The sequence below is a fragment of the Synchiropus splendidus genome, chromosome 5 (genome assembly GCF_027744825.2).
Source record: "Synchiropus splendidus isolate RoL2022-P1 chromosome 5, RoL_Sspl_1.0, whole genome shotgun sequence".
In the NCBI taxonomy this organism is placed as follows: Eukaryota; Metazoa; Chordata; class Actinopteri; order Syngnathiformes; family Callionymidae; genus Synchiropus; species Synchiropus splendidus.
Window position 1 is genome coordinate 33,548,512 of NC_071338.1, and position 27,725 is coordinate 33,576,236.

Consider the following 27,725-nt stretch of genomic DNA (forward strand, 5'->3'; position numbering starts at 1 on the left):
GACATCAAGATGAAAACCAAACTGAAAACAGAACTACTGCACCAGCCTGTTCCAATGAAAGCATTACAGCTTGGTTGATTTAGAAAAAAACTTTACTTTTCTTTTGCATTATGAAGTAAATGTGTATGACAGTATGACTAATGGACTTCTAGATTCAGTTGGTCTTGGTCACGCTCCTTGACACGAGGTCATATGACATTGGCGTGCGCTGACGGAACTTGTTAACAACAGTTAATGATTTACTGTTGACATCATAAAATATTCGTTCGTTCATGGCTGGTTCATTATGGCTGGGACGTGGTTCTCAGCTTCATCCACATAGAGCTGTAGCTGTTCAGTTGAAAAACTATAACAGTATCCTTGCAGTTGACTGATAACAGCCATTCCAGGTGGATCACCAGCAAATGGGTCTCGTGGTGACGACACATGATGTTTAGCAAGACGGGATCGTGGACCTAATGGCTGCATTCAAGAAATATATGCACGCTTTTCAACTGATTTCACTAGTTGTAAAGACGCCCAAACATTCCTCTCCCTGTAACTCTCTCCACAAGTCTGCTGACAGCACTGACCAAAAACACTGAATCCCAAAACATTACTGAACACTGAAGTCCGAGATCAGCCCAAGTCAACAAACAGAACTGGCTTTTTCTCCAGTCATGACCCTGAAATATGTCACGATTCTGTTCATTTCGAGTTTCATTTAGTCGCTTCGGTCTTCACCTTCTCTCGATGAGCGTCCCTGAACGCATCATCTGAATATCAGGCCTCCTGTCTCAACTCGCGAGTCAATGTTGGTGTAACCAATTGTGCACGTCTCTACTCATCATGGTCAAGATTGTCAAACACTGCAAATAACAGCTCTCAGAATAGAAACTTGAAAATTGATGCTTGGCTCCAGAAAATTACAACTCTGAAGAATACTCTGCTGTCAGCATTTCTCTTAAGCCTGTGGATGTTTGTGGTCCATCAGAACCTTGGATGTTAAGGAGCTGAACTTCGTCAGCACAAAAAAAAAAGAAACGCGGCATCTTCAGGAGATCTATTTTTTTCCTTCCTTCTCATCATCTCCTCTCATTTGGGCCCGGCAGCAAAACGGCTCATTGTGGAGCAGCAGACTGTCTGAGACATTAGCGGCTGATTTAGTGGGACATTAGCTTGATGGATGACGTGACGGAAAACTCTCAACAACTGCTGATTTGCATCCACAGAAACTTCCAGTCGGAGAACTAACAACATCCGTACGCTCATCATTTATGTCCGGGGACTGATGATGACTTGTAGTGGATGAGACGTTGAGTCGGGTTCTCGCTAAGTGATGGCGGCACCTCCAGTCATCATCATCCACTCCCCTGAAACACTGCATGCTTCCACCTTGTCACTAGCTGGACGGGACTGGTAGCATCAGGTCAGAGAGTCTTTCACTAGTTAGCTCAGCTGGGGGCAAACCTTTGACCCGAGGGCCTGAAATTAGGTGAAGAACATGTGGTTGTTCTCCTTATTAAATACTCAACACTCACTTTCCTACACTGTGGCTCAGTTTTATAAATGGCTCAAGGGTGCTCGAGCCACATTCACCTCCCTGACAAAGGTCTGGACTGTCCACCTAGAGGGGAGACATAGGAATTGCAGGGAAAAGTCCAACTAGTTAAGACGAATAATATAGTTGTGCACCTGGGCAGAATGTACAATGACACTGTTTGGAGCAAAGGATCATGGGGATTATGTCATGTTCAGTAGACAGTCACATGAACGTTAAAACATGCACAACTGATCTAAAGCAGGGACATACATGACGATTTCGAAATATGAGTTTTTACCTCAGTAAAGATTAAAAAAGTGAACCCCGATAATCTCAACATAGCACCCACATCAAGATTCAGGCCCTGCAACCAATCTAGAAGCTCATACTGCGAGCCAGGAATCGCGCGTGAAGACAAAGCGAGGAAGAAACATTGTAACTACGTGACAAAACAACACGTGCATGGATGATGATGGGCGCTTTTTTTCACAGAAAAATCCTGAGAGAAAAACATTGACAGCAAAACAACTGCTGCATGCGCCTGAAAACCTGAAGGAAGAGACCTGGTGAAGACGGCGTGAGATTTAAGTTCCACTTATGTTTCCACACGAATCCGGACGGATCCTTCTGTCCATGCACCACGTTCATTCCCTCCGTATTTCTGCACGTCTCCACAAAACTTGCAGATATGGCCCAAATGGAGCAGTACCACTGGAAACCATGGGGGGGCAGTGTTGCCGTGACTACCCAATACGTTGCTCTAATGAGACACAATAACAACGGTGGCAATTCTCGGTCCTCGGTGGAACCAACCACCGCCTCCTACAACGCTGCCTCCGTTCCTTCTTCTGTGCAACAGATACATCAATCCTGACTCCACAGTCGCCATGTTGGTTTTCCAGTTGTTGTCATAAACATTTGACTCTGGGCTGCTCCCCCTGCTGGATATATGGGTGAACAGCAACGTAAGGAAGACGACGCAAGTGACCCATGACGGGAACGCGGTTTGAAAAGGATGGGTACATTCACATCGTACGTAAAGGGAGCATGAAAGGGCCTTTACTCGTTTCGCATCAAAATGCTCCCCTTTACTTCCTTGTTTTGATTTTTCAAAGTAGATGTGGAAGATGTTTAGCATTTCTGATTGTCAGCCATGACAGTTTTCGCAGCAGATGATTGGCACACCTCAGCCCTGATCGTTCACCTAGAGAATGAGATACTCGGACGTTTGCCCGCCTTGGTCAGCACGGGGCAAAATCAGGACAGAACAGCCTGACTATCACAATGTTCCCCACTGAAGCATCTCCTTGAAAGCAAAACAGGCGGTCAGAGTCTCAATAGGCCTCCGCATTAATTCTCATCAGTCTTGCCAAGATATAAACGAACGGACGATGGTGGTGAAGTCAGAGGCCAGATTAAGAGCTTAATGGGCTCCAACGCGACCCGCGGGTCACGCGCTCCCCACGCCTCATCAAGAATGAAGATTTGCTTTTATATTTCAAAGTTTAAGTTGAGACCAGGCAGTGATGATATCACTGGGTCAGAGTGGCCTGGTGAGTAAGAGGTGAACGAGTGAGGGAAGTGGATGACAGAGTGATGAACCGCGCGTGGCTGGGGTCATCCATCGTTCACTATTCTCTTCTGGATAATGGAAAACAAGTCTCCAATCACAGCAGCAACAAAAGACGGAGCGAGGAGGAGGCAAATGGAACTGGTTTGATTTGTCATTGTCACCCCGGCCCAGTCTTCTCCTTCGCTCCACAGCAGCCAGTGGAAGCAGGTATATTGGCGAGCGGGTCTGGCAGCCGCCGATAACAATGTTGGCTTTGTTTCCCGCGGGAATTGGACCAACGCTTCCACAACCCGACACAATAATTAAACAGGGTCGCTCGCCGTGTTTTCCCCCTCGCTGCAATCTGACAGATTTGAACAGAAATCTATGAAGTTTAAACGCAGCTGCCGAGTCCGATAACCACAAATCAGCTCCAGCTCGGAGCCACGCCTGCGCAGCTTAACTCCTGACGGGCCGGCACCGACAGCAGCAGACCGGGATGAGGTTCTGCTCCAATAACCTAACGTGATCGTACTTGTGCTGCAAACCAAGACGGCTCTTAAAGTCGCCCATTTTCTCACCGACCAATCGCTTCACAGTAAATGCATGAACAAACATGAAGAAGAAAGCAATCATACAACAGCTCTTTATCAACACGAAGACACGTTGAGGGAAAAGTTGTGTATTCAGTAAAGACAGTGCCAAAAAATATCAGTGTATTTGGGGATTGTTCTCCAATTGGTACCCAAGTACCAGTTCTGGAGACAACATGTAAACACACACACACAGAAACACTAACTACAAATCTCCTCACACAAATCCCTGAGTCACCAACATGCGAGGGAGCGAGAGAGTTCACTCGTGTTAGATGTCCAATGCAATGCTCTGAGATCATCTGAGTTCACAGCTCGATCGTGAAGTTGATGGGCCCGCGTCTGAAAAACGGTTCTGTGGTCCCTGATAGCTTCAACTCAGAAGCTGCTGACGCTGCCAGCCAGACAAATGACTTGAAACCAAGCAAATGTGTGACAACTCCACACACAGACTCGGAGACGACCGCTGGTCTGTGCTGCACCCGAGCAAAATGCGCTGGAGTGAGAAGACCATCAATTCCAGTCAGTTACACACACAACGTATCGACATCCCTCCGTCCTCGCTGGTTAATCGCCAGTTACTCTCCGCTCCCCTTAAATAACCGTTTCAAAAAGGAGCTCGTAAAGCCCCCCGAGTCTCATTTAGCCATCTGAAGCGTTCCCTCCGAGTCGTTACTTCTAATGGTGTGACACACGACAGGAGGCCTCACAAACAATCACAGAAATGGACTCCCAAAAGTGCGGCGCTGGAAGGCGAGAGATCCAAAGCCAGAACACTGCAGGTGGTGTTTTTCCAAACTCACCGGCGCTGTAGTAGCGGTCGAGCTTCTCCCAGATGGGCTCGTCCTCCCGCTGCAGGAAGGAGAGCTTGAGAGGTTCGTAGATGGACCCTGAGAGGAGACGGAGCCGTTAGAACCACACTTGAACAGACATTCATTCGCTTTCTCCGACGCCATTTTCCAGTTAACTCATCTTCTGCATCCACTCAAGAGACAGCAGATCAGTAAACCTCTTACTAAGCATTTCTCGCCCTTCAATCCTGTCGTGCAAATCCCCCCATTTCATCTTTTCATCCAATGTTTCATACGACAATTCTCATTCTAAAATAAAACTACATTACATATACCATGATTCCAGCTCCTTCATTCTTCATTCATTTTGTGAAAATGAGGTTTCAAGAAGCCCCACAGCCCGTCCCAGTCGGACTTCTGAACCTCAGAGGTCCCATACAGCGATATAAAGTTCTACATTTAAAGTTTGGATACTGCTTTTAACTTCTTTTATTCCATTTCAACATTCCTATAGCCACGTTTTTAATTCTTGATTAACATGCTTATATCTTCACTACTTCTGTCCAAATACATTTTTTTTCTTCTGAATTCCAGACGCTTGGAACCCTCTATCCCGAGCATCCTCACCATCCCATCCTCTAATCCTCATCTCCAAGCCCAAAACCACTTGTGTTTTTTGTTCTTTTGAGAACCTTTGAGATTTCTATGTAACATCTAAAGTTTATTTCACTTCAGATGGGCGATATGAATTTCTCCCACTAGCTTGATCAGAGACATTCAGTGAAGGACAAATCTCACAACAGAGCAACCATGCAGAGCAACACTCGGGCTGGTCGGTGGTTCTGGTTCTGCTCCGAAAGCTGGGCTCTGTCAGCTGCAAAGGGAAACCTCCTTCGTCCGCTGGATCTGCCGGGATTTACATTTTAATGGGTTGGACCTCGGGTCACTTCCACAGGTGGAGAAATACTCTCGCACACATTTGCATAATTCCCATCAGCTCGAAAGTCCGGGCGACGGAGCTCATTCGTCTTTGGTTGAGATAACACTTTGGAGAGCGAGGAGCGGCCCAATACACCAGCTTTAATTCCAATCCGGAACCGGTGTTTAACAAGTCTATGAAGGACTCGATTGATGCGGCTCTTGGACACGATCACTGTGGTAACCGAGGACATCGCTCATTCTGGTCGGCAATAATCTCAGAGTTTCCGTGGTGGTGATGTCATCGCGTCTCCCTCTCTCCAATATAGACTCCCCGTCCAGAGAGGGGGAGACATTCCTCAGCCAGAGGGGAGAGTATACTGATCCACCTCAACTATGTGTCAGCAGTGGAACGAAAGTAATCTCACTGACTCTATGTCAGTGATGCCATCAGACACGCAGAGGTGCCGTTGATAAGAAGAAAAGGTTGGAGAACATTGGAAGGTTCTGCGATGGAGAAGACTTCATCACGGAAGTTTAGCCAAGACACTTCCAGATGATAATCTGAAAAAGTTGCTCATCTTGACTAAAGTATCGAGACAGGAAGTGGACTCATACATCCACACAGATCCCTGTGACTCCAGCCAAGTGTCTGTCAGACGCACTGGGAGGATATGAGTTGTTCAGACAGTCGACCAGGTTTAACCCTTGGAGAGACATTCACTGAGAGGCTGCAGAAGTTCTTGGAGGTTTGGAAAACCTTTGAATCCTGGTCCCCTGCAGTCTGACGCTCTGGCAAGCACTTCCCTATCCAGACTATCTAGTGAGGTGAGGACTTTCATCTGTGTGAGGATGTAATTTGACCTTCTCTTTTGCTTCAATAGCTAATAAGAATGTTCCGGATGACGATGACATCACACCCCTTCACAGCGCGGTCTGCTCATTGGACTCCTCTGCGCATCACACTCACCTTGTCCGAGGACTTTGCGGCGAGGTCGGCCGGGCGCCGCCTCTGCGGCCATTCTCAAAAGGTCAACTAGGGTCAACGGTCGGGCTGGGCTAAGTCACACATCAACAGCAGCTGACAGGAAGTTAGTAGCAGAGTTAGATCAGAGTCGTGCAGCGATTAACACTCAATCACACATGCAATTAACATTCCACAGGCAATTAGAGTCGGGATGACTTCCAACATGATCACCGGATTATTCAATTAACACCACGGACGGAGGACGCTTGAAAACTGTGGAGGCATTTACACACATCTGAGAGTTATTGTCTTCATGAATGAAAGAGAAATGAGGAAAACATCTCAGTAGGTGGAAAGAATGTCGTTACCATCCAATAATGGTGATTTCAGGAAGAAACGTGAATGTGAAATACCAAAAGATGGATTCATTCAGAGAGGTGTGGAACTGAAACACGTTCATGGAGAGGAAACTAAGCCTCAAGAGCCTGTGTTGGTCCACGTCCAACTTGCCGGGGGAAAAGAAATATATCCAGATGGAATATGACAGAACACTCGAATCGTACTGTGATACTGGGAAAACCGCAGAATGGCTTGGACAGGAAAGAAACTCATCTATAGTAATAAAAATAATATTTGGTCATTTAAAATACATTAGAATACATTTAAAAATATTATATTGTTTTCATATTTGTCCCAGCTGTACTTGGGAGTGATTTTGTTTCCCTTTTTTCCAGTTGAGCAATTTATTGTAGATTTATAAGATCAGAAATGTCTGTAATTTCAAACCAACTACACGCATGTAAAGCTCTCCCAAGCCACGTGATGACTAAAGTCCTGTGAAGTAGAATTGAAAAGACAAAGACAGGTGAGGACATCATAAAATAAAGTGTAAAAGTACAGCTTATCCGCATGAGTTGCTCAAAACCCCACGACGATGAGGCAGCACGGCAGGTTATGACTTTCTTTCCATACCAAGCTCAGATTCTGCATCTGAGTCTGAACCAGAGGGCAGAACCAGGTCAAGTCCAGTCTGTGGTCTGCTTCCACCCCAGGCTCCTGAGGTCTGTGCAACCCTTCATTACACCCACCATTAAATGGTCAGTGTTTAGAATTTGAACAGTTCTGTGTTTCAGCCTTGAAAATAAACCCTTGTGTTGGTTGTTTCTCAACATTAATCTAATGAACAGTTACAAACATTTATCAGTTATCAAATCTCATGTGCCAATAGAATAGCTGTGTATAAAAAAGTAATATTTAATATTTGTATTTTCAAAGTTATCGATTGTTAAAGTGGTCCGTTTCACATTGAAAGACCAACAGGGGTGAATGGCCTTTTTAAATCATGTAAATTACACAGAAAAGAACATTAATGTACATGGTTCTTTCTCATTCCAGCACATGTCAAAGTGACATTTCATCTGGACAACATTCTTGATAACTATAAACACGCGGAAAAACCAAATGGGGCCCATTCAAATATTGGCTTTACTTCATCTTTATCAGTGTGTTCTCATAGTCTGTGGGTAAATACTAATTTTCGCTCCTCATGTTCCCAAAAATTCAGATCTTACTTTTTCACAATGCAGTAGTTACAGTTCACAATTTCATAACTGCCATAATTTTTTGAAAAATATCTTTGATACATCAGTATGAATATTTAAGAGATTAATGTGGTCATTTTTACATTTTATTTCATTTTTTTATTATACATTGATAAATCTCTAAGACAATTAAATTAATCTCTTATTAATGTTATTCATACTTTTTTCTTTAAAAACAAAAAAACAAAAAAACAGAAAGATTAAACTTCAATGGCCCCTCACTAATGTCCAGCATCATTTGTAGCTCTATAATTTCCAAGATCAGAAATTGGTTGATTCATCCAGTAGTTCCTATGAAAGAAGAACCTGTCGATGCATCTCCATCAAGATGAGGTTGTAGCTCCTACTTTATTCTGTATTTACAACTCTGAAAGGCATCAACTCAAACACAAACCTAACCGTGTCAGAAACACTGCGTTGAAGGCTCAGGGTGACAAGACACGGTTAGCTGGGATAACGGGCACATTTTAGATAAGTAAACGCAGCTAAGCCTTGGAGTCCGGCCGATGTTGACCGGAGCAAAAGGTCCAAAAATAGCGCATTTAAACCCCTGACCTTTCATGCCCGAACCCGTTCATGCAGAGCAGCATTCAAACAGGAGCTTTCTACACCTCGGTGGAGCACGCGCAGACTTCACACATGCTCCTTGCAACCGTCACAAGCAGCACTTTCAACTGACATGCAGAAGAATGGGTCAAACCTGAACGTTTGGACCGGGCTTTGAATTCCAGGAGTTTCCAACTGACATCAGCCAAGCTCGCCATGTTTACAACAATCAAATACCCGTGTTTGTCAAGCGTTACCGGTGTCTGACCTCGAAAATAAAAGAGTCCTCAATGTTTTAGTTGGTAATCATCCATTTCACGAGTTTAAAATGAATCTAAATCCTTTAAAATACAAAAAAAAACTAATTATTCAGCCCCAATCGTGCACACATTATCTGTAATACGAGTTAAAATAAATTGCTCACAATTTTATTTTGTAAATAAAAGCTGTTTCCGGTTTTCTCGCCACATTCAGCTTCCTGGTTCAACACGGAGCTGTCAAACAGAAATATAGTACGACACTGTCGTGAATATGAAATACTTTAAATACCCATTTTAATTACATCCCCAAGTTGTTATTTCGCCCTGTATATTCAAGTGTCCGGTATGTAAACTGGCATCTTGTTGAAAAGTAGACTAAAAGTCAAATCGATTTAAATACGGGGTTATTCACGCTGCCGTAAAGCTGTTTGCCGCCGAGTACTTGGTGTTGTTGTCGGAAGCAGCACTAGCACAAGGATGCGCCGCATTAAATGTCATGTTTTGGCATTTTTGCTGCTTTTTGCGGGAGCGTGTGGCACACTAGCCCTGCAGGATGTCACGGCGGATCTCTTTGCTGCAGAAAACTATGGGACTATCGCGGCGTTCGGCGATTTTAACTCGGATAAACAGACAGACTTCTTCGTCATAAGAGAACGTATGTTGACGTTAACATCAACACGTCATATAATGCCATTCAATGTCTAAATTGTCTGTGTCAAACAATGCGCTTCCTCATTTCAGAGAATGAAGTGGTCATCTTCCTGGCGGACTCCAAAGCACCTTATTTCAAACCCAGAATCAACATCACTAAAGAGCACATGGCCAGGCAAGAACGACCTGAAGAGAGTTTAGGATTACAGTGTTGATATAGGCATTTTATTTGGTTAGTTTGTGTTCCATGTCAGGGTGACAGAGGCGTTCTCTTGTGTTTCAGTGACGGGCCCATCACTAGCGTGGTTCCTGGTGACTACGATGGAGACTCTCAAATGGACGTTCTTCTCACCACGCAGATCGACTCTCGGACGGCAACTGTGTTCATCTTTTGGGGTAACAACCAGACTCTAGGTAACTTTAGCCGCTGGCTTTTGTGTTTTCATTATCTGCTCACTGAGCTGATTGTTCGTGTGATCTTGCATTTTTGTCCCCTTCAATTTAACTACAATGATGTGTCCTCATTTGAGTCCTTTTGATTGAATGTTATTCTGTTGGTGACACACTTGTGATATTCACCGACATTTGCCCGTATTTTACAGTTTAAGAGTTAATCTTCAACTGGAAGTGTGTTGTGTGTCATCATTTCTTGTTTCATCTTGGGTGTGAACGGGAAGTCACTTCGTTACCCTTCATTCATGTGATAGAGGAAGTTTGTCAAAAGAAGGGTGGTGGTACATCCGTACATCAGTTGCATCCGAGGGCCAAGCATGTGATGAACTTTTCAAATGATTTGTTTTTACTGTGCAAAAATACTACTGATGCAGCTGGAACAATTTTTTTGCAAAAGTAAATATAAGCTACTGTCCATCGTCATAATAATTTTAGTTAATATACAAACACAAGAAAATTTAAGGGAACATTCATTATGTTTACTAAAAATGAAGGATGCAACAAATAGTCAGTGGCCAAACATATTTCGACGATGAGTTCAATCGTTAAATAATGATGTGTTATTCATAACAATGTAGTGAAGATCACCTTAATATGTAGACCTGGCACACAGGGAAGAAGTCTTCAGATGTTGTTTGGATACGGTTTCATGTTGGTGGTGTTGACTATCCAATGATTTATTGCTTGTGTTAAGTGAATAATGCAGAAAACACTACCTTCAACTGTGCACAAAAAAACAAGCTAAATCACATTATTGTGTACTATCATCATATTGAAGAAATTTTTTAATTGTTGCTTGTACAGACGATTCTTGAAAAAAGGAGGTGATATTTTTGACTGCTTGCTTCATCACATTGCAGCGTTGTTGCCATGTCAGTTGCTTGTTTGCTTCCAGAGTGTGACGTCCTTCACTAAAACTAGTCATATTTTGTGATCTCTACAGAACTGGGTGACCGCCTGAAGCTGAACAAGACCTTCACGGATCAGCCTCTGGTCATGGAGTACGTTGCTCTTCTCCACCTCACATCTGTTGAAGACGATTTCAGAACTTACCTGGACCTAACACGTGTGATGTTTTTCACAGCTTCAACGGTGACATGATACCTGATATTTTTGGAGTCACGAACACGGATGCCACCGAGGTGTGCTACCTCACCAACAGGTAGTCCAATTTATCTGTGACACTTTCAAATGTTCTCAAATGTTCACTACCTGAAACTAGCATTTAGCTTCCACTCATGCGCCTGATGAAGTTAGAAAATCATGGAAGAAATAAAACAAGACATGAGTGTAGCCAAGAGGGATTTAAATGTTCAGTCATGCAGATTACTTACTTCAACGTACTTCAGGACCGTTGCCGGCCTGGATCATGTTAATGCTTGCAAATTCACCAGTTATGTGGTAATGCCAGTACATGAGGTGGTGGAGATGACAATACAACAGCATTCTTTCCTGTCGTCTGTAATTGTTTCACTTTGCGATTGCACTTTATCGTGATATATGTGTTCTAGTAGTGTGTCCCTAGACCCTAGATTATTGCGTTATTTAATTCAGTTTTCTGTCATTCATGTTTAAAGGTACATTTTGCTCCATAAGCATGCTTATCTTTAAAAAGTAAACCAATAAAAATATAGATGTTTTCCCTGAGTTCATGAAAAATAATCACATTTTTGCCATAATTTTGCAGTCCTCCATTTACTTGTGGTGTCACACAAACTGGAAGTTTGGCTTCCCTTCAATGTCTGCGCTGGAGTGCAAACTCAATTGGCTCCGCTTTATTCTCCACTAACATGTCTGTCTGGTTTGCAGGGATCAGGTGTGGCAGCCTGCTCTGACGGCTCCGGTCAAGATCCGTGTCCCTCACTCCAACGCCTTCATTGACCTCAACCACGACTTCGCTGCCGGTAAGAGTCAGGCCTCACTGAATTCCTCTGCACCATTTGTTCATCAGCGTTTCACTGAACACACACCTGAACAGGTTTAACAGCACAAAAGCTTGGCATTGACTGCTTAAAGTTGGTGGTTGCTGATATTGCTGTTGATTGTTAGGATGAAGATGTGCAAAGCCTTGGTGGCTGTTTAACTTAGAATGTTGCCCTACTCGGTGGAGTTACAAAAGCTACATCTTTGGGTCCAAAACCTCCTCAGAAGAGACTTTTTTTATTTTAGTTTTTTTTATTACTGTTTATTTATGAAATTGTATAGGTACAGGTATTAAATTTTGAAAATGATACATTCTGTCCTGTATGCTGAGGCGACCTTGGCGGCCCACCACACTTCAGTTTGCCATAATCTCACCTGTGGTTTCCAGCCTAAGTGGCTGCACTGTGCTGCTGAAGTGGTTGCTGCTCTATAGATAACAAACCATCTTCTTAGGTGGTGTCTTCTTGGTGTTTTTGTGGCGCAAGATCTGGAAAAGATTATTTGGACAGTAAGGTCCATGTCTATCATGCTTCATTCAATCATTTTCCTCGTCAGTGAAGTCAGGCATCACTTGAGCTCGTCCTTCATCCGACAGCTTGGTGCCAGTCCCGCCGGCTCTGTCGTCTTGTTGATGCTTCAGATAAAAATGTGATGAAATTGATTTAGGGTTTCGCGTAGAGCTTTGTTGTTCGATTGGCCACCTTGACAACAGCTGCTCCCTGCCTCGATTTGTCCTCGTAGCTGCTCACACTGCTAGCGCTGTGTGCAATGACGAAGTTGGCACAAAGCTACAAACATCTCGGCGCCCTGTTGTTCTCTCCCCAAAATAAAACTGACAGAACACAGTCGGTGATGGTTGACTGTTAGTGTGCCATCTTCTTCCCTGTTTGCTAGACCGGAAGAGATACTGTGCATCCTACAGCATCAGATTAGATCAGATTATCAATTTATGTAAAGATGTGTTCTCAGGTCACACTCCATCCTGATCCCTCCTTTTTTTCTTTTTATTCGTGCATTTGAATTTCTTGTTTTTTCTATATTATTTCACTTACATGACCCTTAAATTGATGGTTGTTTCCTATCTGTTTCCAGTTTGTAGCTGTAGATTTGATCCTGTGATGTTTGCTGGGTGTGCTGTTGGTGTTTTAAGTACACAACTTTCAGGGTGTACCTGATGACTCGGTGTTGATGAGCTGATAGACAGATTTATCTTGCGTCTCCAGAGTGATGTGCGTGTCAGACGACAGACCCTCTGCCAAAGGGCTCGCTCTGCCGCGGCTCAGATCTCGCTCCACTGCGCCGCATTGATTTGTTGTATCCGCAAATTCCCACAAGCAGCCTTAATTTTATATCTTATTTCTCCCCGGTGGGCCTTTTGGGTTTTCCTGCCGGGATCAATAATTATTAATGTCTTTCCAGAGAGCCGGTAAACGAAAAAGCAAAATAACTCTGCTTCTTTATCAAGACACACGACAGTGCGCTGTGGTGAAATGCTGCCTGAGAAAAACCCTGTCAGTCGCGGGGACAATATCTGTCACTGTGCTAAATTAACCTTGCGTCAAGACTGGCTGAGACTTCAGTTTGGTGTTTAGATGTTCGACGCACAGCTGCTGTTGTTGATGTTTGGACTGTAGCATTAATTGTCGTCAAGATTTTGGGTGCCATGATAAAAATCATATAGGCTTCCGTTTGCATTGTTGCAACCAAATTTGGAGACTTGCTGGAGTTAGATTCAGATCTTTTCAGAGGGTGTTTGGGCTTTGTTAACTCTTGCGAGATGCGTGGTCAGATTGAATGTTATTATGGGTGGAGGGTGTCATTATGGTGCCCACCTAAAATGCAGGGGTCGTGCTTCTAGACGTGCCTCTCGCTGACATATATGCTGACTCATCTCCTTCTGGGCTTTTTTCAGAAGGTCTTTCTTCCTGAAGCCCCAACTAGAAACATAACCTGGCTCTTCAGGTACATTAGGATGGGCCATGAGTCTACTTCTGCAGAGGTTTCTAGCTCACCTGGGCGTTCTTCCAGAAAAGTGGTTAAAGATATTGATGATATAAATCAGATATTCTACTTGTCAGAGGCACTCATCCATGTTGTGTCACAGAATTTTGGTTGGTTTTCTGGTTGCAAATTCTGAATTTGATGTAGCCAATCAGAGTGGACCGGGTGGACGAGAGATGTGATGTGCAGATGAGTGGGATTTGTACATCTTGCCAGACCACACACAAACAGGAATCGAGCAAATGTAAATGAAGAGATATGGAACAACTTAGCCAATTTGTGCTGCCACTTGTTGTCCCACGCAGACTTGTATCTTTCATTCCAAATCTGTAGCTGAAGCTTCTGCATCATAAAATGGCTCCGGCTCTTCTGGGGGAGCACCAGAGTCAGTGACATACTTCATCTGTCCTCTGGATGACAGGGCTTCTCTCACTGAGAGAGTCCATACAGAGAAAGGCCTGTTCTTTGGGTCACGACAAAGCTGGTGAGCGCAGGTGCTTTCTCTTCTGGCTCAGCTCTTTCTTCTCCACAGATACAGTGAGTCCTCCTCGCTGTAGCTCTGTGAGCCCATCTCCATCCTTCCTTCACGCGTGGACAAGATATTCAAACTCCTCCACACCAGCCTGTAAGATCTCCGAGTTAAACTGCATCTACGTTTTAGCCGTAAAAAATCATTTTTTCATTTAATTAACAAGTGTGTATTCATTAGTTCACGGCCTGGATGTTTAAACCGGCCAGTTTACTGTAGGCCAGAGAGTGCATGACAGGGACATTAAAAGGCTGGAGATGAATGGATGAATGTGTCCAAATTCCCCCAGAAGTCAAATAATTCTTTCAGAAGTTGAATTTAGACTCATAAAAATGCAAATGAATCAGATTTTTCTCCTGCAGATGATAATTTCATCTCCCGTCAACGTCACTGCAGCTTTAATGAAACACAATTTTGGATTCATGTAATGCAGTCAAGATGTTATGGTCCGAATCACCGCGGCAAACATTGAAGCGGTAAGCTGATATATCGATCCAGAATAGTTTCATCGGTGTTTCTGCTTGCCCGCTGTCTGCTGGAGCCCTCTCCCGCCTCTGGAAAGTAATCCTGGTGTTTAAAGCAATCAGAGAGGATTTAGTGGTGTCACTCTCACTGCAGGTGTGTCTTTGTGGCGTCTGCTTTCACGCCCGAACTGCCAGCGTTGAACCGCAGTCCATTTCATTTCAATTCTCATCTGTTTAGGGATTAGAGGCGAGCAGATATAAACTTGTGCCTCTCTGCCGCTGACTCCAGGAAATCCTGTTTGCAGCAGTCTGGAATTTATCTGCTTATAGTGGAGATTTATTTTAATTGTACCCCTAAGTCGGGTTTTTAATTTGTATTAGATCTGCATGAGTCCATTTATGCTCCACAAAGACACTGAACTGGCACAGATATGGTCCTTTTCATTTCAACTCTCTCCATCACTCATTCACACAGCGCTGCACAAAAACAAACCAGTCAGGTGATGTGTTCAGACGGTCTGAGGACTAAGTGAGTTTGTGTTTGTGTTTGTCGACAAGACAACTTGTGAGGTACAGTATATTGATGTAACCAGAGCTTGTACTAGCAGCATAACTCGGGCAGTAGAGTGGTCGGCCTGTGACTGAGAGGTTGCTGGCTCGATCTCAGTACTACGTGTGTCGCGTGACACCCTTCACCCATCATTGTGTGAATAAGTTACTTGGACTTCACCAATGCTACTACTGTCACTACAACCTGTACTTTGCCTTGCTGCTACAGCAGCTTGTATTACTACAACTACCGCCACAAGTTCTACATCCACATCTGAATTTTTTGCATTCTTTCTTTCTATTATTTATCCTATTGCTTGCTGTCACCAATGCCACCGATCACCAGCATCTATCTTTACATCACTTATACTACTATTTCTACTATTCATTTTTTCTTCTACCACAAGTAGAGAGAACCGGCACATGATATGTTAATCATATTTTCTCCACAGGTACCTCATTGTTAATCCTAGTTCTTCTATAACTTGTATAACTTTATTATTTGCCCTATTTCTAGGACGACTGCTACCACAATTGCAAGCTTAACTGGTGAATGCGTCCTCTCAGTTTTCTTGTCTTCTGTCTGCGTTTCCTTCTGTTGTCTACACAGCTCCATAGTCAAGCTCTTTCTTCACCGTGTGCTCTCAGAGCTCGTTGTTGTGTTCACTGATGATCAGGAATATGTTCCACTCTCAGAATGAGGCTCCACAAATAGCTTCCCGTCTACAATGTACAAGTGTTTTCCAGAAGCCGTTGAGGCTTCTGCAGGTGAAAGTGCTGCAGTCTCCACCAAAACAAGCCTTGCTGTACATCTGCAGGATGTCCCACTGTCGGCTGCCGCTGCAAGCACCGACATGCAGATGGCAGGAGACAGAACAGGGCAAGTGTTGCTGCACAACAGCTCACTTAGGAGTCAGATGGAAAAGGCAGAGGGATGATGAGAGAATAGTTCAGATGACGTGCCCCACTGTCGGTCGAAATGCCACCGGCTGGAGCTCCACAGTTATGGCTGTGTGGGTGGCTGTTGACTGCACCAGTCTGTTCATTGGGTGTGTTAGTGTGTTTATAAACCGGTTAACGACTGATTAGCAAACATAAGTCTTCTTTGTATTTCGCCACCTTCTTTCAGTGGTTTCACAGCAAGTCTGCCTCCTATACCTTAACCTATCTTCGTCGTCCTCACTGCTCAAACCTCTCCTCTTCATCGCCTCCTTTATCACATCTCTGAACCTCAGAGCTTGTCTTCCTCTACTTCATTTGCCAGCTACTTTCATGTCGAACATTCGTGGTCCAACATGTTCCATATATATACCATCAGCAAAGGTCAGGGACCATGGAGGCTCCTTCCCTAAAACCAGGACTTGTGGTCATAATTTGTCTTGATCTTATTGCGTATGGCTCCTTCACATGCAACACAATCTAGTGTCAAAACAACCATTTGTATTTGTGCTCAAGGGAAGTTAAGATCCTGTATATGCACTTCTATTGTGTGCATAGAGTTGGCTCTCACCTAGACTCACGACATTCAAGTGCTTTGCAGCAAGACAACAATATTCACTGTCCTCTGAAACTCTGTGCATCGAGCCTCCGTTTGTTGCAGCAAACCTGAATCAGTGTTTTGGTGACGCTGCTGGGACTCTATTCTTTGTGTTGTCAAAAGTGAATTGCTGCAGAATACATGCCAGCCTGTATTAAAAGTGTGAGTGAACTCACTGACAAGACATCCTGCTGAGCTGAGCTGACTTCTACATAAAACCCTGCTATGTGTTTTCATGGCCTCAGATAATTAGTCTATAAAGTAACATATAACAGCCCTTGAGGTGAATTCTGCTCTTCAGAAGAGGAAGGGGATGGCGTCAAAGCCGAGTCACTGCCGAGTCCTAGCAGACTCTCGTCGTACATTGGCTGACCTCCCTGCCAACATGTTGGCAGTAAAAAATGAATAGTTTCCTGCAAGGTGTCGCGGCCTCAATTAGCCCGCTGAATCGGCTTCGGCTGCCAGCGAACCTGCAGGGTCGCACCGGTGTGTTATCTTTGCTGTAATCCCTCCATCGTCTCTGTTGGGCTTTTCTGTGGCTCAACACCTTGGATGCTTTTGTCACTCTCTTCCCGCTCGTTGTGTGGCCGCGGTGAATAATGCATATGTGGTATCAAGAGTCTTGGTGAAAAGGCAGTGGATTTGACAGGGATTGTCTTCAAGACCACTTGACTATTATTGTGGGGTGAATACTAAGCGCGACAGCAACGAGCCCTTGGTGTTGAACCAATGAAAGGACACTATTCCCAGATGTACATGAAAATGTGACACCATCAGAGGTGCCATCAGAGACAGTTGGTGTGGGAAGCTAATGAGCCTGGTGAGCCCAACAACATGAACATATGAGCAGTATTTCTAAGCAATGAAGAGTGAAGAGCTTGAAACGACATGAAACTACTACAAAAAAAAGAAGACAAATTCATGTGTGTCAAGTGGGCATACAGCTTTGTGGTGTTACTTTTTTTTGTCATCACTTCTGAACTTGCATTATTTGTGACATTATTATTGCATTAGTGGTTACTTTGGCCTCAAAATGTTGACCATAATATTGTTTGTCTGCGGTTATATATTGAGCAGCATTATTTGTTATCTTGACGGTCCTAATTATGTCTACTGACACTTAGAATTCAAGTGATGTGGATCACATGTACCAGCAAGAGTCTTGTGTAAGTGAATACACTGGTTAACGCACTTGTATCGCACGCGGCCCAGTCAGTGAATCAGTCGCCATATTATGACAGAAAAAAATTCAGTGGACCGCTGAGCTCCCTGGGCCAGTTCTGATGCTTGTGCCAAGATGTTTTTCTCTTCCTCTCTGGGAATGTATTTGTGTCCAAGTGTGAGGCGAGACTTGACTTGAAAGTCTGAGTGTTTTTTTTGTTTTTTTTTGGATTTTTTTTTGCGGGAAGCAGACAGCAAGCTTGTTCCAAACGGTAAACAAGGCTTTGCTTTAAGCACTCTCAACATCTAACAGCTCAAAAATATTCCCCAACGCACCCTGATGCTTTCCTGTACCTGTTGGAATCATGAGGTTGGAACAGTCATATGTTGCGGATGTATCTTTCAGTTTACAAACCCATGACTGCTGAGATGAATCATGCTGACAGTTTTTGTTGAAGTTGCATTCTCCTTTAACATAATAAACTTGAGTTGCATTTTAGACAGCGGTAACTTAAGTCAGTACCTACGACCAATCAAACCAAGTGAGCTTGGAGGGTTTGATCACCAGTCAGTCACCACTTTATCTGGTTCAGCTGCCATCTCCATGAGTTGTTGGTTCAAAACCTGTTCTTTCCTTGTGAGACCCATGTAGGCACAGACAGGATAACACATCTGTAGGACCCATAACTGACAAAAGTGGAAACCTTGACCTGCTTTTTTATTGCCCTAAATAAGGGCGTAATCTTGATGTTTTCCAGACCCAGTGGGCTCCACTCTGTAGAAACATTCCATTATACGATGTACCCCCAACTGAAGTAGACAGATGGTTCGATCAGGCCACATAACTGATCAGGTCATTTCCTCTCTCCTCCCTCTCGTTTTTCATGTTTTGCCTTTTCCCCAGGTTCAACTCCTTTTTTGAGTCCGTGCCATTGAAATTGGCTTTTGATTGCAGCATAATGCACACATCTACGAGAAACACTTAAGATAACACACTGTAAACGGCTCATAACTTCAAATCCAAGAGTGTGTCTGCCGCTCAGAAGTGATGGACTTTAAATGACACTCTTCGCAGTGTCTTGTGGTGACATAATGCCTGTCACAACCGAGTCTATCATTATGCTCATGGAGGATTAGCTGATTTCCTCGAGATATAGATTTTCCATTTTTGTGAACTGCTTATTACGGTGACAACCAATTAGTAGAAAAACTGCTTTTTGCGGGAGAAATCAGCAAGTTCAGTGTCGCACAATAGACGGCGGTGTGATCCGGCGCTAAGTCCTCTGTAATCATCAAAAACCCGGCGACCACAGGAGACGTCCTCATGATTTGAGTGGCGTTCACTGGGAGCATCCAGCTCTATCAAATCACGCTCCTGGAGCAGCTTGGCGTCGGTGGCCGGGGCCGTATCGCATCATATCAACCAACAGGACGCAGCAGCGATCACCATCAACCTGTTTGAGGGGGAAACCACAGTAATTGCTAAGTAATTATAGATTCCGCATGTCAGTGGGGTGGGGGCTGGGGGTCCAAGCCATCCTGGCAGAATGAGGCATTGCTAGGCAACGGGCACAGTGATGCTCCATGCAGCATCCAATTATGCAGGATCTGTGTCCAAGTGCCTGCCTGATTGTCTGGCTAATAACGTGGCAGTGCTGAGAGCAGGGCCTGGGTTTTCCAGTGGTCAACAAGAATCTGTTAAATTGGTCACATGTTTACTCTTTTCCTTAAAGAGTGTCACTTTCATGGTGATTATAATGCAGTGTGTGTTGGACCCTCCCCGCAAACTTGATGACTTATGACACAGAGCAGTATGTTTGGATCCTCCAGGTCTTTTGTTGGAGGGGTTGAAGCACCCAAGGATATTGCTCATGAAATGCAGTCAGAAGCCAGCGACCAGAAGAGCCGCGTCACAGGCGCCAGAAAGTGGCCAGAATGGTTTTTGTTGGGAGGGTGTTTGTGCCCGAGAATGAGAAGCTTGGTATTCCACAATGGCAGAGCTGCTGCATCCCAGCAGTGGAGGCAGCTCTTGCATCATCCCTTTGGATGAGTCCAGGGCACCTCCCCAGGGAAGCGCTCCAGCTTGTCCATGGGAGGATGGCCAGGGTCAGACCAGGGACACACTAGACCTAGAAGAACCAAAGGGGATTTCTAGGAATACGGTAGGTAAGCCAAACACCCCGGGGAAGCACATGAGGAAGCGGATGGATAGAAGTCTGCTTGAAGTTACTCAGGATCTTGTTGGTGTCAAGTTTCAGGCTCACCACAGTGGCTCTGAGAAAGCAAGCCAGATTGTTCTTGACTATCGGTTCCAGGAAATGAATAATGGTCGATCCAAACTGTACGTCGGTGTATACATCCAGGGTTTATTGCAGTACATGAATTATGACGGTACTTTTCCTTTTGGTTAGCCGTCAGAAGTGCTACTGTGGCTGTCCACGTTGCTATGGCTAAGGCTGGTTCAGAGTAGCTATTGCATGATATTTTTTTTAACATGTACATATTTCTTTCTTTGTTTCTGTGATGCTTCAATAATGTGTTTTTGCAAACAAACTGTTTCATTTCACCTCACGCGTTAGTCTTGCCCTAATGTACTTGTTGTGCTGGGAATTTATTATATGGAGTCAGGCAAATCACAAATGTCTTGTGCAACCTTGACTCAAGATTTTTTTTCAAATAACTGCTACTACAGTATGAGCAAGGAGATTGTTTATTCCTAAAAATACCCAGCACGGACTCATTCTGTTGCCCTTAATGTTGCTTCAGTTGGACACAAATACACAAACATCAGCAAACTGACACACGTCATTGGTCGGTTGCCTAGCGACCACTCGAAGATTCAGGTTCGCTTCATGCCATCATATCAGTGTAGCTTGATCAGAACGATGTCAGTAAATCTGAGGTGGCTCTAATGTGGTATAACACATTTGCATCTTTTTAAAGTGTATTTTCGGCGAAGTGGAGGCGATGTGTCTCTGTAGCAATCAAATCAGCTCACATCGATGGAGGCTCAGATCCAGTGCTCAAGCATCAGCGCTGCTCAAGCATCACTGCACATTTTTATTCCTGACCGTGAAATTAGCTTTTCCCCGCTCGCTGCTGTAGATCCACCAGCAGTTTCTATTTACACACACCCAAACACGTGTCGCATAAAGAAAGTATTTGTCAACAAAATTGGATGGAAGTGTGTGTGCATGCGATGGATATAATCCCTCCCATAGATACTGCACCTACGTTGTTCCCTGTAATGGTTTTAGGAGATTATTTCGGTCCTGGAATAGCATTTCCCCTGTCCTCAGCGGGCGCGTTTGCCATGTTTGTGAATGAGCCGGTTTGATGGATCGGGTGGAAGTCGCCACAGTGTGGAGCGGCGACATATTAGCTTAGAGACAGATTTACTCTGCGGGGCCTTTCACTTTGTTCTCGGCCTGTATTCTGCATTTTATCTGTGCAGGAATGTCAGGGATGCTGAGGGAGAGCAGAGGGTTTGTTCACTGCTTTGGCCAGTAATTCCAGCACACTGGGGTTTCAGGCTGCAGAAGATGAAAGGTGACCCCTGTTGGGTGATAGCTTTGGTTGTGAGTTAATGGTTGCTCGAAATCATGGCTTTTGCTTGACTTTCAAAAATGTTGGAGTCTTTTCCTTCCTATGAAAATGAATTGAAGTGAAAATTCGTCATCAGAAAAATTATATCTACAGCGAGTTACACCACCTGGTCTTTCGGATATGAACTTTCATGTGGCGTATTGTGTCTTCCTTTTAGAGCATTTACATACTCAACTTGAATTCCTGCTGTGACACGGTGTGTTGAAATGATCACACCAAATGCAACACGGCGACTCTTGTCATGCTACTCACACCATACCGATCCTTTGTTGGTCGAAAGGATGGTTTCGCTCAGCTTTCAAGTTGTGTTGTCGGAGTAGAACACGCTGCTGGAGAGGCTCTAAAGTTGGTGGAAAGTGAGGCAGAATTGATCTCCTGTGGATGTATGTAGTAGCAACAAAAGATTTGGACACCACCATCTCTGGGTCCATCAGCTTGCCAACCCGCTGCTGTCAGTTTCTGTTCCAAATGACTTCTTCTTGTTGATGAAATTGCCCACTTATCCACTGCTAAATCTGGGCTCTAGTCGGTGAATGCCCTTCGACCTTTCCCTGAAGTTCAGATTTTGAAACCTCAGAGTTTGTTTGTTTCCGCAAAGGTGCCCCATCCGCTGCTCCCGTGTTGTAGCGCAACAGTTGGTCGCATGGAATCACACCTCTACAGAGGCTTTATATGTAAATAAATCCCAAAATCATGGTCAGTGTGAACATTCTTGAAGATAAGGCTTGTATGGTGGATATCTAGAGGCCTGACGGGGAGAATTAAACCCACACAGTTCAAAGCCGTAATACCGAGCAACACTAGATGGACATACCTGACAAATGACTAAGATCTTCTGGAAACTGACCTGGTAGGTTCTGAGAGATGCAGGAATCATGTTTAGTTCTGCAGTAATAAGTCGGAGACATGCGGGAGGGAGGAGGGTGAGAGGATGCTGGGGAAGAATGGGGACAAGGATTTATGTATTTGAAGATTCATAGAGTTTAGATGACCTGCACAGAGAGAGCCCCCTGGTGATGCACCGCAGTCAGTGTCGGACTTTTGAGAACACAGGGAGACACCGCAACAATCAGCCGCTGGTGTATGTCCCGGCTCGAGGGCCGATTAGTCACCTACTCCATGTCAAACTTGAGAGGTTTCTCCAAGAACCAGGTCGAAGCATAACATAGTGTTTTTTGTAAAAGCTCTCTGCTGCTGCCACCAGACCGACACGGCACTAAATCGTCTTTTGGGGCTTTTGGCGAGTTTGGAAAAGCTTGTTTCACACTTGGCTGGCTCCTCGCTAGCAGGAGAACAGGTCCACATATCAGTGTTCGTGACCGGTCAAGTTTTTTGGCCGCGAACTCTTCACACCCCAATGTTCCCAGAAGCCCCGACGATGCTCATGGAGCCGTGAATCCTCATAGTCAATCCACAGAGCTGGTCCATCCGTGTAAAGAGAAGAGTAAGCAACTAGACGAAAGTGTGGGAATAATGAGATACGAGATGGACTGAACACAGGTGATACCCAGACAACCTTGTTTCAGAAACAAGGTTCTCTGCCTGCGACCTCAAAATCAATTTTTACATTCCAGGGAGCAGAAAGGAAAAATATGTTGTCCTCTGCAGAAGTCTCCTGCAGTCGAAGCTCATTCCTCTCCTCTCAGTCGTAGTGCAGATTGGAGATACTGGAAATGGGATGCAAATGATTGGTTTGTGTCACCTCGACACATGGTAATGATGTCTCGGAGCGTTGTGGCAGTGAGTGAATGGAGTCGGCATGAACACAAACAGCACCAGGGCCGTTAATGCGGCTCTGGCTTTCTGCTGCGATCAAGACTGGATGCATTACAGCCGAAGAAGCGAGGAGAGTGGAGAACGATGCTGTTTCTGACCACAAGTAAACGCGAAAACGGTGTGGGGTTTCCATTTTTTCATTCTGATACACAGCTGTCGGACAGATGCCAGTCGAGTTTATTTGTGGAGCACATCGTTAACCTATGTCTCCTTACCCATGGTCAACCCAGTCTCACGCCCAGGGCGTCATGTTGATGTTGGGACAGTGGATCTTTGTGTATGTGTGGCTGTTGAAGTCTGCATTCTGTGTTGCATGTTGACGGACAAGTATTTCAATGGAGCAAAAATGTCACTGAGATGGACGGCCTTTATCTATCAAGTAGAGCATCATCCCTTGGCTTACTCCAACCCCAACCTCTGTCTTTCTTTTACGCTGTTAGACTATGTCATGGAAGGCAGAATATGTGTCCCATTTGAAAAACTGATGCATCAACATGTAATGCTGAAGGCTGACTTCGGCATCGGCAGATGTCCACTTTCCCAACATCAATATATTATGCCATGGGAGGGAGAATATGTTGTTAGGGTCTCTGCAATTTTCTGTATGAGGCTAAGAATTTTGTTCTCTCTGGCTTCTCGCCCCTGACTCGCCACAAATCCGGTTGTGATGCTGCATTTTTACTCCAGGGTGAATAGAATTAATGCAAGTCAGTCAGATTACTCACATTGAGTCTTCCCTTTTCTGGAGCCACTCTGCCGCACAGTTAAAAACAGATTTTTCGTGCAGCAAACAAAATGATGAATGTGCGTCCAGTTAACTTTTCAAAATGAAACACAAATTGGAAAAACTGAATCGCATTTAACTCGTAAACAAAAACGTCATAACCAGCACATGTATGTACATGTCACAGGTGACAATCAAATTAAACAATATTTCAACAAAAATAGAGACACATTTCAACCAAGTAAACCCGCTCCCAGGATGTTGTCCTTTATGCAACAATTGTGCTGTGTTACTGTTCTCATGCAGCAAGTGCTGCCGCATCACTGGACCGAAAACAGGTCTGCAATATGGGATGTGACCCAGAACAACCGGGCATTGCAACCGGATTTGGTGTCACTCCAGGCCTGCTGCTGTGGTGGGGAAGGTACATCGACTCATCAGTCGTCCCATCTCATGTACTGGAGTTACTTTAAATCTTTGTTTTTAGTTACATCAAGATAGTATTGCAGAAAGTACTGCAAAAATGCCAGACACGTGTCCATCAGAGAAGCCCATGTTCAGCTTGATATTTGGGAGGTGCAGTTGATGTCAATCCAGCTTACAGCTTTAGGTCATTTTTGTGCTCTAGCAGTGTGTCAGCGATCTAATAGTGTGTAAACGTGGCACCTCTACATATATTCATCGTGGCCATTTGAATAACAAGGATCATTTGAAATATTTTAATGCGTCTGACAACAAATGAATATTACAAACATTTATTTTTTTTTTCGCTGAGAATGATCCAAACTCTCTTTTGTCTCCATTAGCTTTATTCCTCAGCACTCACAACTGCTCTCTAACTTATCACATCTCCGTCCTTGCTCCTGACTCTCCTCCAGCAAGGGCAGAGGAAAAGAGATGAGACTTCAGATAAATTATTGGCTCAGCTGCATCCCCCATTATAGCTGTCCAAGCAGTCCGAGCCGAGCCGGACCTTTCTGGACCTCAGGTGTGTTGTGGTGTTGTAATGAGTCGCTGACTGTTACGTAGCAACGTTGAGGAGTTAAAGAAATTTGTTTTTCTGAGTGTGCTGGAGGCTCAGAGCAGTGCACTGTGGAACGAATGCCGAGTTGTACTTGTATGCAGCTGTGGTGGGAAACAGTGGGCGGGAACATTTGTATGCCGTAAACTGCCTGTGATCTTTGTCGCCTCTCCTACGCAGCTCTACCCTCGGAGTCAAGCTGTGTGCACAAACACTAGAGTTTAATAGTTTCCTTTTTCGTTGCCTCCTGGATGCTGGCTAGCACAACATGAACTCTTGCCCACAAGGTTTAAACATCACTAACGTTGAAGTCATTAACTGGATGGAGAAATGTTTTAATTTGCATGATGATCAGCACAAGTGTTGAAAAAAAAACCCTCTTTTAACAAGCCTGAGTGAAATGCTGCTGATGGCTTGCATTTGGTGCCCACACAGAACCTGAGGTCAGATTCTTATTCCAGCTTTTTAGACTCAGGTTTCAGTGCATCCTGGTGGGACGAACTAGTGTATGGTGTGCAGGAACAACGCTCCCGTCTCAAGCTGCTATGTACAGTTCAGGAAGCAAGACTTGTGTCTGCGCCTGAGATAAAGGGATCGTTGGAGAGGTGATGGCAAGACAATACCACAGCATCACCTCAGCTACGGTCCGCTGCTGTCCATTCTCTTCAGTGTCAGGGATCCTTTTCTCTGCCGAGGCTTAGCCTTCGCCCGCGTCACCCGATCTATTTATCCAGAGGCTAATAGGAAGCCTGGTCTTTATGCCCACGCTGCGGCTCAACATAATGGAATAGAGAGACATTATGCCGCTTCAGTCAAACAGTCAGCGGAGGCCTTTAAATTGCTTTCAATCCCCTTAACAAATCTGATGGAGCGTCTATGAATAACTGAAGGACCCTCTTTCTGTTGGCACTCTCTTGCTTAGTAGGAGTTGCTCTGTACGCTGTGAAGTTTGTTCGAAAGCGTGCAGTTATATTCCAACCTCAAGAGGCATTTCTTTCCCAGTACTGCTGAAATCAGTGTAACTGTAGTGTGACGGCAGAAGTGCTCTGAGGCCGGAACCGATACAACCAAGAAAAAAAGTCATGACTTGCTTCGTCCCGCTTTCCACGTCACAGTACCATGACTGTTCAACTGCAGTTAATATTCATATCTCTTTACCAAGTTTGGGTCATCCAGAGTTGTGGGCAGAGATGAAGGAGGCCGTGAGGAGTGTGCAGGCTGGGTGGAGGCATGTATTGAGTGGGTTTGTTTCAAGCTGCAGTTTGTGGACTTTGGAAAATGATTGACTCCCAACAGTTCTCATCCTGGTGCGGTGGAATGTCTTCTTAACTGAGGCCGTACCATGCCAGTTCTCAGGCCTTGGCACAGAAACCTGTGTCTGTACAACATATTCGACTGATTCACTGAGACCATCACTGAGAAGCCAGAACCTCCAAACTGCATCTTTTAACAGATTGGTCGCTGCTTGCTTAACAAATATATTAATCATCATCAACAACAAGAAATTAAACAAATGTTGCAGCATTGTTAACTTGTTTGCTCACCTGTCCAGGGGAAGAGCTGCCAGGCACTACCGTCTCAGATCGGCACCGCGATGTTGATGCGTGTTTCGCCTCATTTCTTGTTCATTACTTTTTTGGTGTGGCTGTTCCACTTCTTTGGCTGCTTTGCCGTATAACCTGCTGTTGCTTCTTCCCGACTCAAAACTGGTTGTAGTAGTTGAAGTGATGGGAACACACAATACCTGGCCTCCAAACCAAGCCCCCTCACTGCGATTGGTTCAAATTCTCCAGACTTTTTCTTACAGCTGGACTTCAGAGCCCTGGACTTGGGATGAGGTCTATGTCTTTGACAGCGTAGTTAACAATTTAAGATTATTATATCATTATTAATTAATGATCAGGATGGATGCTAATTTTTGGAGTTCTTGTTACAATCATGCTCAGAAATTGAGAGTACTGCGAGCAAGGAAGACATTTTGTTAAATCTTAACTAAATATAACTTGGTAAATACAAACATTTTAAATCTTATTTTGATGTAAAGATACTATGAGTTTGTGCGATTTGATTGAGGCTGTCAGTCATTATTTTTTGGAGTGGAAGATTAGTCTTAAGAAAGAATGGCACCCCAGTTGTTTAAAAGTGGCTCACAAGCCAGGAAGCTGTGGGCCCCCCTGGGAGTCACCAGTACGCCTGTGTGGACTGATGTGCTGGTTTGGAGCTGTCACCTTAAAATGAATCACATGGGCAGACAGCGATGCAGTCGACTGATCCAGTCCGCTCCCACAGTTCTGGGCCCTGGAGTGTGCAGCCTCCTCGCACCTGCTGATTCACGTACACCTTGTTTGTTTTGATGCACTTCAGCAGTCATAGCCGGCGCCCCGTCATTAGTAACACACACATGTAATTAATCAGTGGCTGATTGTGCATGATTGGTCGTATCACTGTGCTGATAAAGGCGACGGCATACGGTTCCATTCAGCAACAGTGCGATGAAGCCGAGCGAGCGGCGCGTGGGTGGGGGGGCACTTTCACAAGCTGCGCATCACGTGCTTGTGTGTGGATTCCAGTGTTACTCAG

At 44.6% G+C, this 27,725-nt stretch overlaps 2 protein-coding genes across 5 annotated transcripts in view; one reads left to right on the forward strand and one right to left on the reverse strand.

Moving 5' to 3' along the window:
• phkb (phosphorylase kinase, beta) overlaps positions 1-8,736 on the reverse strand; it is a 58,642-nt gene extending 49,906 nt beyond the window's left edge. For 2 of the 4 annotated variants that reach the window (XM_053866059.1, XM_053866057.1), the window contains exons 1-2: positions 8,645-8,723; positions 4,471-4,557 (exon numbers count right to left, since the gene is read on the reverse strand). In XM_053866059.1, coding sequence (XP_053722034.1) covers positions 4,471-4,557; positions 8,645-8,708 — 151 coding nt within the window. In that variant the 5' untranslated portion in view covers positions 8,709-8,723. Of the gene's footprint in view, positions 1-4,470; positions 4,558-6,346; positions 6,458-8,644 lie in introns of those variants that run through there. The other 2 variants (XM_053866060.1, XM_053866061.1) reach the window with 2 other exon arrangements.
• A 347-nt stretch (positions 8,737-9,083) lies between these two features.
• The window catches only part of itfg1 (integrin alpha FG-GAP repeat containing 1), a 94,579-nt gene continuing 75,937 nt past the window's right edge, over positions 9,084-27,725 (forward strand). Inside the window, exons 1-6 of the mRNA XM_053864480.1 lie at positions 9,084-9,405; positions 9,492-9,576; positions 9,685-9,815; positions 10,798-10,855; positions 10,939-11,016; positions 11,664-11,758. Of these exons, the coding sequence (XP_053720455.1) occupies positions 9,228-9,405; positions 9,492-9,576; positions 9,685-9,815; positions 10,798-10,855; positions 10,939-11,016; positions 11,664-11,758 (625 nt within the window). The 5' untranslated portion in view covers positions 9,084-9,227. The remainder of the gene's footprint in view (positions 9,406-9,491; positions 9,577-9,684; positions 9,816-10,797; positions 10,856-10,938; positions 11,017-11,663; positions 11,759-27,725) is intronic.